This window comes from Rana temporaria, chromosome 8 (assembly GCF_905171775.1).
Source record: "Rana temporaria chromosome 8, aRanTem1.1, whole genome shotgun sequence".
Lineage (NCBI taxonomy): Eukaryota > Metazoa > Chordata > Amphibia > Anura > Ranidae > Rana > Rana temporaria.
This window is the reverse complement of record NC_053496.1, coordinates 102714886-102729623: the sequence shown is the minus strand read 5'-3', so window position 1 is coordinate 102729623 and position 14738 is coordinate 102714886. Positions and strand designations below refer to the sequence as shown.

At 39.6% G+C, this 14738-nt stretch overlaps 1 protein-coding gene across 3 annotated transcripts in view; it reads right to left on the bottom strand.

Moving 5' to 3' along the window:
* Positions 1–14738, bottom strand: part of NDST2 (N-deacetylase and N-sulfotransferase 2) — a 223481-nt gene that overhangs the window by 45216 nt on the left and 163527 nt on the right. For all 3 annotated transcript variants that reach the window (XM_040320437.1, XM_040320436.1, XM_040320438.1), the window contains exons 3-5: positions 7425–7512; positions 6114–6268; positions 776–961 (exon numbers count right to left, since the gene is read on the bottom strand). In XM_040320437.1, coding sequence (XP_040176371.1) covers positions 776–961; positions 6114–6268; positions 7425–7512 — 429 coding nt within the window. The remainder of the gene's footprint in view (positions 1–775; positions 962–6113; positions 6269–7424; positions 7513–14738) is intronic.

Sequence of the window (14738 nt, the reverse complement as noted above, 5' to 3'; positions counted from 1 at the left end):
CACTACAGAAGGCCATATTCCTTCCGATACTGATGATATAATAAACAGCTTTTTTGAATTTTACAAAGTGTATACATTTCTATACAAAATCAAAATGCATCACAATATACATTTATATTTTGGGGTTTCTAAATGTTCCCCAGTTGCCCACAGCCCAAGCCCAGATGCCGATAATGGAGGATGAGATTAAAACAGGCCGTGTCAGCCCTAGCCATAGACCCAGAGTGCTGTCAAAGTGTAAAGAAGGTATCTGGACCTCCCCTTATATATGAGGGGGTGGGGGGATTAAATAGCAGAACATTTTTCCCATTCAAGCACCAGATTGGATAGATAAAGTGGTGAGGTTCTGCTTTATTGATAACACTTAACAGGGAGAAAATCAGGGAGAATCATGTGACTTTATACAAGTCACATGATTCAATCTCTTACTGGGAAACTTGCTCAGGGAAAGCCGCCTGGATGTAGGCGGTGTGGGGTTAAAACCTATTTTTTTTTAAAAAGCCTCCTAACCTCCCTATGGAGTTTACCAGTAGACTGGATCTTATCCTATTTGGGGACATCCAACACATTTGATGACTTCAACAGTTTGTTAACTTTAGTGAAAAAGTTGCAAAAACTAGCAGCAAATATCCAGAGAATAAAATTGGAAGAAAAATGTATTACATGCATCCAAAAATTCCCTGCTTTCATTGCGAGTCTAGCTGACAAGCCAATATCACAAATACCCATATTGACTGCGGCTACCCAAAGTAGGTTAGGAAATGGTAAATCTTACCATGATGTTGTCGTGTACAAATCCCCTGCGATAGCGAGCCGGTCTAAGGTGAGGGTACTCTTCTGTGCTAGTAACCTGGATATTCCATACAGATTTCCAAGCTTCATATAGTTGGCTGTGTATGGGGTACACACCAGAATGATGAGGTGCGACTGCATAGCCCAAATCTATGGGGATACCATGTTCCTACAAAAAATAAATAAAAATGTTATCAGGATTACATATACTCGAACACAGCAGCTACTAGGGCGGGAAATATAAAAACATTGCATGAGGTGCAGACAGTTATACCAAACATATCACTGGCTATCCAAAATAATTAATCCAAATATTTGATAGAATGGGGGTTCGTTTTTCAATGTGATGATAACTGGCAAGAAAACTGCTGTGAGAATCATAGTTTGCTGATAAGGAAAAACCAGGGTCTGTGCACCAAAGGTATGGGTTATAATAGACACAAAAAGTACAAAGAAGGATGTGCAACTCTCTTCTACAATTGGTGGAGTCAGTGGGGAGTATTGATATTTTGAAAAGACTCCTAGACATGCATCTTCGTGAACACAACATACAGGGATATGGGAAATGATGATCGACTGACACACATACACAGGTTAAACTGGATAGACTATTGTCTTTATTCAACCTTAACTACTATGAAACGTCCAACTCCATTTGCAGAAACTTGCAAAGAACCCTATTGCTTCACTGTTGCCTGCAGACACTCATTATTGTACTGCTCCCCAGCCCTTTAAGAACAAACTTCCTCCTGCTACAGCCAAATATTTCATATTTTCACTCATCAGTTCAGAGCACCGGCTGCCATTTTTCTGCACCCCAGATCCTATGTTTTTGTGCATTTGATGTGGAAACAAGGCTAGTCAACTCAACTATGCATGAAAACATAGGAACTGGGGTGCAGAAAAAACATACTTAATTGATGAAAATAAACCATTCTTAGTTTGCAGCATTTTTTCACACATGCCAAAAACTTCTGCACAGTAGTGTGTGTATAGATCGATAGATAAGAATGAAAATAAAAAGTGATGATTGACAAGTTTAAAATTTTAATATAAATATTTGTACATCAACTGAACCAAGCACCCCTGGCGACCTCTCATTACGCTGCTTCTGCATGTCTTGACTGATGATTCCCCATAAAATATGATATTCTGACAAGACAAGCCGAAGAGTAACCAGAGAAAGGAGAGAACTGGTGGAGTATCACTTCAGGACACCAGGTCTTCCCAATGCGACTGTTAACGTAAGCATAATTTAACACACATACTGTCGCACAATTCACCTAAAATGAACCTAATCAGTTTAAGTGCAAGTCTTCTTTTGAAACAAAGCAATTCCCCTTGTGTGCACTATATTTCGCTATGCACAGGACAGAAATATTTACGCTCTTATCTACAGAAGAAAAGAACTCGAGGCAAAAGGTTTGGGGACTGCTCAGTACAGTTTATAACCAGCAGCTTGATGTCCAACTTAAAAGCTAAGCTGCTAACGGCTGGCAAGTATGAATCATGCAATACTGAGCAAACAGCTATCTACAGAAGGCTGCAAAGTCTATTCAAGGCAAATGATAAATGACCTTACAGCTGCCTGTCCTTATTTCAACATTGTAACCAGATACCAGCAGACCTGCTTAGCAGATTTTCAAGTTCACTCTCACCATTGTCATAATGACACAAAGAAAGGACCAACTACATGAGACCAGTCAAGGTCAGCACAGTAACTCAAATAGGGCCGAAACAAATCGATTAATCGACAACTAATCGAACATGAAATTAATCGATTACAATTTTCATAAACGATTAATCGGCCAGTAACATAATGGGGTTAAAACAACTAAAATTAGCCCTTTACAGTACAAGAAAGCAAATCGCTACTGTAAATATTACTTTCACTGTCCCACAGTAAAAAAATGAACCCCTTACAGTAGCGATTATTTGCTCTTTTTGTACTTTTTTTTAACCCCATTATGTCACTAAACATCTCAGGCCTGGGTTCACGCCTCTGTTTTTTGGTGCTTTTTGCAGAAACACACTATAGTTCATTTACATGTTTTCCTATGGGATACAATTTCACATCCATGATTTTTTTTTCAGCTGCTGCGTATTTGGAAAGGGCAAGGAGTTTTTAACACAAAACGGTGCTATTTTTTTTTTTGGTTCAATATACTTCAATGGAGAAGCTGCAGAAAAGCATGTAATGTGTTTTTGCGCCAATTTGTGTTTTGTAATCTGCCCAACAACAAATTGGCCCAAAAAAAGTAAAACATTTTTTTTTTAAAGGCTATTATCCGATTAATCGAAACAATAATCGGCCAACTAATCGATTATGAAAATAATCGTTAGTTGCAGCCCTAAACTCAAATATAAGAGCTGGCAATGTGCAGACTAACAAAAGATTCCAAGCTCAGCCTAAAGCCGGCCAGAGACTGTTCGAATCTCGGCCGGTTTAGCAGGGACCAGACAAGATTTAAATCATGTATGGGCAGGCTGAATGTACCCAAGTTGATTGATTAACTTGGGTACAACCAGCCTACTGGATTTTACACGTGATGATTTCTAGCGGCTAGCAATAATCACTGTGTTCTCCTGGCAGAGACAGCTTCCCCCTGCTGGGAGAACACAATGGCTCTGCGGGAGAGATTCCCCCATCAACACCAACTGTGTTGATGGGGGAAGCAAGCGATTTTCTTACCGTTAACCTATGGTTGCATGAAAGAAAAAATGCTCTATTGCCAGCTTTATAGTTGCTTGATGGCAGACCTTTATTACTACACAGTAGCAGTATTTACATTTTACAGACAGAAAAGGAGAACAAGCACTGGCTTGAGGAAAAAAAGCTTCACTTGCATGTGTGGTCATGGCTAACTATGGCTGGCCTGGTCCTTATTTCACACAGGTGTCATAGCCACTGAAACAGAAGGTACCTTTTCATACTACAGGCACTATGCATTTACCCTATTTAATTGCCTGAATGCCTATGTTCAGTTTTCTTATCAATCTTTCCGAAATGTCTTGCATGACCTATATTCCACAGAACACTGTAAAGCAAGTCAAGCATTTCTTCTTAGCTATAACAAAATCTCACTCGCCTGAGTACTTCAAATGAAAAGAAGATGCTTTACTGAAGAAGGCAACAACTGTACTACATGGGTTGCCAGTTCCTAACCTTTACAATAATCAGCAAATCGTGAAGTAGCATGCTACAAACACAAGTTGTAAAGACTTATTTCTCTGTAATGCCCATGTGGTTGATGTGTATGAAGGTGGTTCACAACCTTTCATGTCAGGGACTAGTTGTTAACGTTTATCCCAATTTGGTAGGTGAACAATCTGCCAGGCTACAAGGGTCTAAAAAATACAAGATGGATATAAATCCCTTTGATCTGTTGGACAGTACAAACTTTGCATTGATCTCCTGGATATAGGCCATCATCTATAGTCACGGTCAGCCTAAGCTAGGAACATCAGTTAGGTTTTTGATGACTTTTTTTAAAGGGGTTACCCAGACTAATTTAAAAAGGCATACAGGGCAACCCAACAATCTTACAAAAGGAGGACAAAGTTCCAACGGGTGGTTGTCTCAGAATGACAGGCAGTGGAAAGACTTGCCACAACACTACTTTAAAGTGGTTGTTAACCCACTTTGCAATTTTTACATAATCCTCCTAGTTCCCTAATGAAAAAAAGCTCCTGTCTTTGTTTTATAAAAAATGCCTCCTTTACCTTATTTTAGAGCGATTCCCCGTGATCACGTGACCCGCTGGCTCTCTTCCTCCGCCTGGCTGACAGATGCAGCAGGGGGGGCCAAAATTCCCCCCACTGACATCAATCGAGACGTGAGGAGGAGAGGAGAAAGCCAGCCAGTCACGTGATCGTGGGAAGCCGTTCTGAAATACGGCAAGTAAGGCATTCTTTAAAAACACAGACAGGAGCTCCTGTCATTAGGAAAGGAGGAGGATTATGTAGGATTTTAACAGTTATGAGAGCAGCAGGATTTGCAGGGGTGGGCACTGTCACAGGAGCCGACAGGCAGGGAGGGGGAGAGACAGGAGCGTGATGGATGACAGAGCCACGCAAGCGGACCACAGTGTCAGGGCTCAGCAGCCATCATACACCATGGTCAGCTTACAGGGGGTGGGGGGGGGGGGGCAGAAACTGTCAGGATCAGCCAGGTATTTCAGGGCATACAGGAGGCCAAATGACAGCACAAGCACTGGGCTGTGTAACATGCTTTAAAAAAGGGACAGGATCCATCATTTTATTTTAGGTTAACAAGCGCATTAAATCAAGAGTGGGGCTTGTGCAATGTTTAGGGGTCTTTACTCTTACCCATAGAAGAGAGCTGGGTCAATACCTGCTCATAGGGAGATATTATAACAGGATGATAAAGCCTCCCTGTGTGTTAATAAACCCAGATAATCACTACCATATTCAAAAATCATTAGCATTGCTTGCTTATGGGTTTATTATAGATCTGTGGCCAAATTAATGTAGATAACATGTACAGATGAAGCACAAAATTATTGGATTCTCTTCATATAAATACTTTGGGCAGATCATTAAAAAGTAAGGAACTAATAGTTTAGAAAGAAAAAAAAAAAAATACTGAAAATTTGCCATTGGAGTCAAATTGGGCTTCCTCTTTTTTCACCTGGGAAACAAGAAATGTGATTGGTTGCTACAGGTTCTCTAATTTTGCAAAGAATGTTTTTTCTTGCATCCCTATGTTTTTTATATTTCTATCATCAGCCCATTAAAAAACAGATTATACTTGTTAGCACCTGCAGAGCATGCAAATTAATGAAAGACGGTTAGTTACTATGGGTTGCTGAACCTTAGTAAGTTTCAAAGGGACAGACAATGATACGTATACCCAAGCATGAGCGTACTAGGATGAAACCTCCTAAAAAGGACAACTCAAATCCACTGACTGAAAATTAGGTTTTTGATCATAGTCCGTCAAAAAAAAAGACAAAAACAAAAAAACACAATCCTTTAGTATTGTATGAGTTTCCTAGCTCAGAACTTGATTAGAATAGAATGTTTTTCATATTGCCTAGACCCATTTACCATCTGAAAATAATTGGAAAGCAGAACCCTAATAATAAATACCCAATATTTCCAAACAATTAGTTTGTGACCTTCCAGGTATATTAGGGCAGTTGGAGGGATTCCAGGAATAGCAGCTTCCCATCGGCTTCACTTAGAAGCCGTTGGCTATACACATATGACTATATAGTTTTCTCAGAAACCGTAATATATTCTTCAGTACATGGTAACCCAAGAAAAGATCTAGATTACAGTTATATAAATGACATTACCAAAGCAAACTGCTTGTTGAGTTTCATCTGCTCTGCAAGAACAGTGACATTGTGGAATAAGTGAGGCTGCATGTGACTCCACATATGTGGGAACCACCAGAATTCCTTCCTGTGCATGAGCAGCATGTCATCCCCCTCATCTTCTTCATCTGTGCCTAGAAAAAATAAAAAACCACACACATATATATATAAAAAAAAATAAACATCACCATATACCTACACATTAGGCCACATTCAAATTTCGTCAAATTCTTTCCTTCGGACTCCTGTATTTTTTGTTTTCCCCCCATTTTTGATCTCTGTACTAGTTTTTTTTTTTAATCTGACAGAATACTTATCGGCAGCCAAAAGGCAGTTCTCCAACGTCTCATTATTACCCTTCAAATTCTTCATTCCTTTGCTTTAATTAAGTATGGTACTTAATTTATCCCTGCTTGTCTTATTTAGAAAATCTGAAACGTTTCTACACTTCTTAAATGGCTTTATCAGGCAGAATGTTTACCATGTATACCAAGGTTTTCTTTACCAAGTATTTTTCCACAAAGAGCCAGCCACACAAATCCCAGCATTCCATAGGTCCAATGTGCACTACACCAACATTAATAACATTCTAGGGCATAAGGTGGCAAACACAAGGCCCTCCAGGCCATTTCATGTGGCCCTCACACCTCTCCTGCAGCTGCAGCAGAGCTCCATCCCTCCTCTGGTCCTACTCTAGACCCTTACTTTCTGCTTTCAACCAATGCATCCAGCTTCTCCCCTGCAGTAGCATAAGGAAAGGGGGGTGCACTGTGATGTAAGGGAGAGTGGGGGACTCAACTTCTGATGGTGGGGTGGCTCTTGACATCTAATGTATGGTGAGGGGATGCACTGGACATCTAATCTTACAGATACAACCGGCCCTTTTGAGGGCAATCATAATGCTGATGCGGCCCACAATGAAATTCAGTTTGACACCCCTGTTCTAGGGCATAGGTTATAGCTACTGCACCCCACTGAATGGCTTCACAAGTTCCTCATCAATACTCTGATCAATCGTGTTTATTTACAAAAATACACAACAATGAAATGCAAAACGTAATGATGTGCAGGAACTCCTTGGCTATCAAATGTTGTTGTTCAGAATGACAATCCATTGTTTACTATAAAATCCAGACTGTTAATACTAGACAGGCTTTTCTGCCACATTGAGATTTAGTAGTTCTCAAAAGTTCCCAATTTTAACATTCACATTAAAGAAGGCAAGGATGCATGCTGATGCCCCCACTTCTAACCTATAAAAAATAAAAATATTTTCAAGAAATGACTTACCTGTGTGGTAGAACTTTCCCGAAAAGCCCAAGTTGAAAGTGAAATTTGGTACAAGTGTTCTTAGCTTGCTCTGGGTATTCAGCAGCGCCTATGGGAAAAACAGACAGTTATGTATTAGAGAGCAGCCAAGGTCTCCCGCAGCATTTGTCAAAAGGCCGATCAAAAAGTAGGACACCCCAATGGTGGAACCATATCTAAGATTGCTAAATTACATGCATTTTCTGCACACCAAGAAAATAGTGCTTAACAACTACGTTTTGCAGGACAGGATTAATGACAACCTAGGTGACCATCCAAAGTCATAGTATGGCTGAGCTACTGGTAGGAAGTCTATTTTTCTGCAGTAAATTTTTTATTTAATAATTCAACCTGAGTGAGTGTCATAGTTATTACTGCCAATTCCATAAATACAAATCTCATGCAAGACCACCTAATGTCCATTCACAGCTACTACCCACATGTAATCTGTCTGCAGAACACATAAGCACTCTGATGATGCTACACCGGCTAACAAAGCAAATTACCACTTGATTTCAGTGAAAGTAAGACAACAGATGGAGGTGTTGGGAGAAAACCTTGTAAGCTAGAATTGAATCTCTGAAGAGCAAATGAGACCATAAAACTGCAGCAGCTTAAATGTTTTTCTGACAGAACAAGGTTAATAAAACGATAATGCAGTTTACCCAAGTATGGAAATCACTTAACATAACCACCTAAAAGGAAAGAAAAGTTACCTTAGGCTTCAAATTCTCAAATCAAAGTAGAGACCACCCACGTCTATAGTACAACAAAAATAGGTAATGGTTTTATATATTGTGAGGAGACCAAAATTGTATGCTTCAGAGATCTGCAGGTAAGACATAAAACTGTATATTTCTTAGGACTCATTCACATTGTAACGCAGCTGCTGGTTTGCGCTGTGGAGTGCACAGCGCCGATGCTCCGATTACAAGGTTCGCACTGTTCATCCCACAACTTTATTGGAAAGTCACAAAATGGCATTCCATTTGTGTTTATTCACCACAGCTATTCCACATGCAATGGGATGTAGGATCATGACATGTGGTGGCGGGAAATAAATACTACATGTTCTACTTCTTTTTACTCCATTGCAGCGCAGTATTGTGAACTGAACAAATGGAACATAAGGAAATTTGCCTTGTCCATGCGTTGAATCTTGACCAAGCATGGCTGCCCAGCGCAGACCGACGCACCCAGAGTGCCATCAACCTGCACTGGAAATTAATGCTAGAATCCTACTAGTTTCTACTTCCTAGCAGCAGCAAACTCATACTCCCTCCATTAGGTCCTAGGTAACCTGAATGGACAGAGGTAAAATGTGCCGCTTTAAAGCATTTCTAGTTTTCTCAGGACTGGAATTAAACTGCCAATGTACATTGAGCATACGATTGTAAGGCCCACTAAACTTTTTTTACCTCCACTTTTTTTGGTTTATTTCAATAGAGGTGGTTAGTCTGGGTTAGTATCTCTGCAGATATCAAAAATATGTATAGTACTGTGCAAAAGATTTGCGCATTTGTGAAAAAACAATGTAAAAAAGAGGATGCTTTTAAAAAAATGCATTGAATAATTTTTCTTTATTAACCTACAAAGTGCATAAACAGAAAAAATAAAAATAAAATTTGGTTTGTATCATGTGCCTTAAAAACTGAATACATTTCTGCTGGGTCCACTTGCATACAAGGTTTAAGGAATTCAGCAGGTAGGTTGTTCCAAAAGTCTTGGAAAACCAACTCCAGTTCTTTTTTGTATTTAGGTTGTCTCAGTTACTTCTGTCTCTTCATGTAATCCTAAAAAAAAAACTAATGATGTCCAGTTCGGGTGGACTATACCATCTCTTCCAGGACCCCCTTGTTTTTGCTAAAGATAGTTCTTTATGACTTTGGCCAAGATTCAGAAGACCACCTGGCTTGCTTCCTCAGGAAGGTAACAAAATGATCTTTAAAAAATATATATAGGCCTAACACTGTGTATATTATCTGAAAAATATTGGTACGAAACCTTTAAAAAACTTAGACAAGAGCCAGAAGGTGCGCTAAAAAAATTCCCCCATCCAAAAAGTTTTCTAAAGTGTAGGCGTTTGACACTATACAACTGGAATGCAAAAGACCGGTCTATACCAGCGTTTCTCAACTCCAGTCCTCAAGGCACCCCCAACAGGTGATGTTTTCAGGATTTCCCTGAGATGAAAACGGCTGTGGTAATTACTAAGGCATTGAAACTGATCAAATCACTTGTACAATATAAGGGAAAGCCTGAAAACATGACCTGTTGGGGTGCCTTGAGGACTGGAGTTGAGAAACACTGGTCTATACTAGACCTCTACTAATGCGCTGTAGTCTCTCAAACCTGCTCATGTCCACTTACTCAGTCGTCCCTCCAAATAACCTTCTCACCTAGCTCTTGGGTCCAACCACGAGATACTGAAAAAAATATGGTTTTATTGCAATCTGTTGAAAGAATCTCATTTCACCTTCTTTCCCAGAGACAAAGGAGAGGAAGTGAGGGGGCAGCAATACTGAGAATAAATGGAGTTCTAACCAATTAACCACTATGCCATCCACTTAATCTATAGTTCTGCGAGGACGATCTCGCCAGAAGAGGAGGTAGAAATGGGAATGCAAGAATAAATTAACAAATGCATTGTACAAAGTGGTGCGTTCCAAAAACAGATTAACACAGTATTTGAAGAAGAAATCGGATCTTCTGGAGCAGTGATCAATCAAATTGACAGTTTTTAAAATGCATTTTTAAATTATATAAAAAAATATATAATTTTATATATTATAATATTATATATACACACACACACACACACACACACACACACGTTATGTATTTTCCATTCAATAGGATCTCAAGTAAAAAAACAAAACAAAAAAAAAACGGATATTGAATGTGTAGGGGCTGTCTCTTTAATGAACTATTTAAACATGCTTTTTTTTTTGTTAGGACTGGAAAAAGGAAATGTTAATTAACTCAGAGGACGGAGGAGGAGAAAGGCTGGCCTATAAAAAGGTTATCCAACACACGCATACTTTTGGAATGAGTACGTCTCCGTATTGGTACAAACCCAATTAAAGGATTTCATACATCAAACACATCTCTGAGGAAATCCTTATTCTAAGGTCATGTCTTATGAGGTAGCTAAAACTTTTTTAGCAACAAGTCACCATAGCAATTCTGTTTGCTATTCTGTAACCAGAGAGAAACATAAATTCTCTTTCCCTTCACGTCTCCAGCCAAGAGAAACATCCCTTTGCCAATACCTACTGCATCAACTGACCTAATATCACAAGCAGTTTGTCTCAAACATTGCCTGCACAAGTGTGTCATATACGGGAAGAAAACAAAGCCAAAAGAAACCCTTTTAACGGTAACTGCTAGCACTGCCTGTGCTACCAAAACACAACTTTTTTCCCTCGCCAACAGACTTGTACAGGAAGCACCTTCATCCAATTTATGGTATAATGTGCATTAATCCGTGTGCATTGTGAAAAAAGACCCCATCATAATTAAAGCCACTTTTTTTTGGTTTTGTATAAAGTAGGGAATTTGTAAACCTCCACTCCAATTTTGGCATTTCCTTCACTCACTGAGGAGATAACTGTTCACTTAATGCCTCAGCGATACAACAGGTAGTGGTTGGAAACCTTTCCAAAGTAAGGGAAATCTTCTCCATCAGGTGTATTCATTCTAAGATTTTCCTATATGAACAGCTTCATTTCCAGCAACTCCAAGGTACACATGCCCTTATTATATGGTTTATTGAAAGATCAATCCACCAAATACTGAATCACTCTCTTACTTTGTCTCTTGTGTCTCATGGAGAAACATGGAGGTCACCACTACCGGCTCCTCCTAAAAAGAAAACTGTTTATTTACTGACCCTTAGGTTTCAATGCATTGAGGAAGCATGCAGATGTCCTCTGACTTTTCTCCAAGTCTTCCGAAGTTTAGTGCCGAGGGTCAGTTTTAAACCCAGCCGTTCAGCATAAACTAAAAATGGCATTTTCAGAAAGAAGTCCTGGCAGTCCCAAAATGGTCTCATGACAAGTTTATTTAAAGTTCATCTCACGCTCCAATTTGGATTTTTAATGGTGATGGGCGCAGAAAGAGGATGAAGTCACCCCTTCTGTGGTAAATGGTGAAAGTACAGCATTCATAAAGTGGACTGACCCGAAAAGTATTTTTAACTTTTGCAGCCAAACTGGAACAACACCACCTGATATTTGTTACAGGTTTTCTTTCAGACAGCAAAACGTAAAATATATACTGTATATATTTTTTTTAAATAAAGCCTGCTGCTTTCCCAATTTCTGATAATTCCAGTGATGAAAATCCTACTTTATTTCCTTTGTTAATGAGGGAGTTGCGTTTGCATTAACCACCGGGCCTATTTTGGCACTTCTCTCCATGTAAAAATCAAATTTTTTTTGCTAGAAAATTCATTTATCAGTACCCCCAAACATTATATATATTTTTTTTTAGCAGACACCCTATGGAATAAAATGGCGGTCATTGCACGGTATATGCGCAATAATTTTTCAAACAGCTTTTTTTGGGGGGGGGGAAAAAACAGGTTCATGAATAAAAAAACAACAAACCGTAAAGTTAGCCCAATTTTTTTGTATAATGTGAAAGATGATGTTACGCCGAGTGTCACGCTTTAAAACTGCGCACTCATGGAATGGCGTCAAACTTCATTACTTAAAAATCTCCACAGGCGACGCTTAATTTTTTTTTTACAGGTTACTATTTTTGAGATACAGAGGAGGTCTAGTGCTAGAATTGTTGCACATGCTCTAACGCACGCGCGGGGTTTGAACGGTGTTTACCATATGTGGGCGGGACTTGCATGCGTGTTCGCTTCTGAGCACGAGCTACCGGGGATAGGCGAGTTTAAAAAAAATAAAAAATCTTCATTTTATTTTTATTTTACTTAATTTTTTTATTTTAATTTTTTTTGATCACTTTTATTTCTATTACAAGGAATGTAAACATCCCTTGTAATAGGAATCAGTGTGAGAGGTCCTCTTTATGGAGAGATGTGGGGTCAATAAGACCCCACATCTCTCCTCCAGGCTTACAAGCATGAGATTGTGAAAAAACATTCACTGATCTCATGCCAACAGCCGTGATTGCTGCTTTGTTTACTTCCGGGTACAGTCATAATGTCGCGCCCGGGCCTCCGACGGTTATAGAGACGGTCTGGTCACCAGTCATCTCTATGCTTCTCCAGCCAGCGCCGGCCGATTCGCTCTCCGGGCCCCCGATGGCACGGGAAAGCCTGGAGAAGCACCGGATGGTGGCGGGAGGGGGGTTGTCCCCTCCTGCTGCCTATAAGAACGATCAAGCGGCGGAACTGCCGCTTTGATCGTACTTATTGTGCACAGAATCGTCGGCTGAAGACTGTGATATCTGAATGATGCCTGTAGCTGCAGGCATCATTCAGATATCACCGCACAAAGTCGTGGACGTCATTTGATGTTCAGCGGTTGTTAAGTGGTTAAAGTGATGTAAACCCTCTCCTGTACCCAGTGAAGGCAACAGCCTCAGAGATACACAAATAAAACAAATCTCACTACATAGGTTTTACATATACATCTGCTGTCTTCTCCTTTCTACACTCTTTGAAAGGAGCAGGTCATGATGGAAATCTTTCTTCCTCTTCCAGCAGTGGGTAGATAGTGCACTTACAGTGTGTGTGATAATTGGCAGAAAGGCAACAGTGTAAAAAAAAAAAAAAAAAAAAAATAAAAAGGTAAAATACATTGTTTAAACGCGCCCCGTCCTGCCGAGCTCGTGTGCAGAAGCGAACGCATACCTGAGCAGCGCTCATATGAAAATGGTGTTCAAACCACACATGTGAGGTATTGCCGCGATCGGTAGAGCGATAGCAATAATTTTAGCCCTAGACCTCCTCTGTAACTTAAACATGCAACCTGTAGAATTGTTTTAAACATCGCCTATGGAGGTTTTTAAGGGTAAAAGTTTGTCGCCATTCCACGAGCGGGCGCAATTTTGAAGCCTGACATGTTGGGCATCAATTTACTTGGCGCAACAATCTTTCACTAATATATATATATATATATATATATATATATATATATATATATATATATATATTACACACACACACACACACACACACACACACACACACAGTACAGACCAAAAGTTTGGACACACTTTCTCAAAGAGTTTTCATGACTATGAAAATTGTAGATTCACACTGAAGGCATCAAAACTATGAATTAACACATGTGGAATTATACATAACAAAAAAGTGTGAAACAACTGAAAATATATTTCATATTCTAGGTTCTTCAAAGTAGCCACCTTTTGCAGCAGACACATCTCTAGAACTGTTAAGAGGAGACTGTGTGAATCAGGCCTTCATGGTAGAATATCTGCTAGGAAACCACTGCTAAAGAAAGGCAACAAGCAGAAGAGACTTGTTTGGGCTAAAGAACACAAGGAATGGACATTAGACCAGTGGAAATCTGTGCTTTGGTCTGAGGAGTCCAAACTTGAGATCTTTGGTTCCAACCCTGTGTCTTTGTGCGACGCAGAAAAGGTGAACGGATGGACTCTACATGCCTGGTTCCCACCGTGAAGCATGGAGGAGGTGTGATGGTGTGGGGGTGCTTTGCTGGTGACACTGTTGGGGATTTAATCAAAATTGAAGGCATACTGAACCAGCATGGCTACCACAGCATCTTGCAGCGGCATGCTATTCCATCCGGTTTGCGTTTAGTTGGACCATCATTTATTTTTCAACAGGACAATGACCCCAAACACACCTCCAGGCTGTGTAAGGGCTATTTGACCAAGAAGGAGAGTGATGGGGTGCTGCGCCAGGTGACTACCTCTTGAAGCTCATCAAGAGAATGCCAAGAGTGTGCCAAGCAGTAATTAAAGCAAAAGGTGGCTACTTTGAAGAACCTAGAATATGAAATATATTTTATTTATTTTTATATTTAGTTTTGATGCCTTCAGTGTGAATCTACAATTATCATAGTCATGAAAATAAAGAAAACTCTTTGAATGAGAAGGTGTGTCCAAACTTTTGGTCTGTACTGTATATATAAAAATTGGGCCAACTTTACTGTGTTTTTTTAAAATTCAATAAAGTGTATTTTTTCCCCAATAAAGTGCGCTTGCAAGACCGCTGTGCAAATACAATGTGAGGCAAAGTATTGCAAGGACCTCCATTTTATTCTCTAGGGTGTATATATATATATATATATATATATATATATATATATATATAATTACATATATACACAT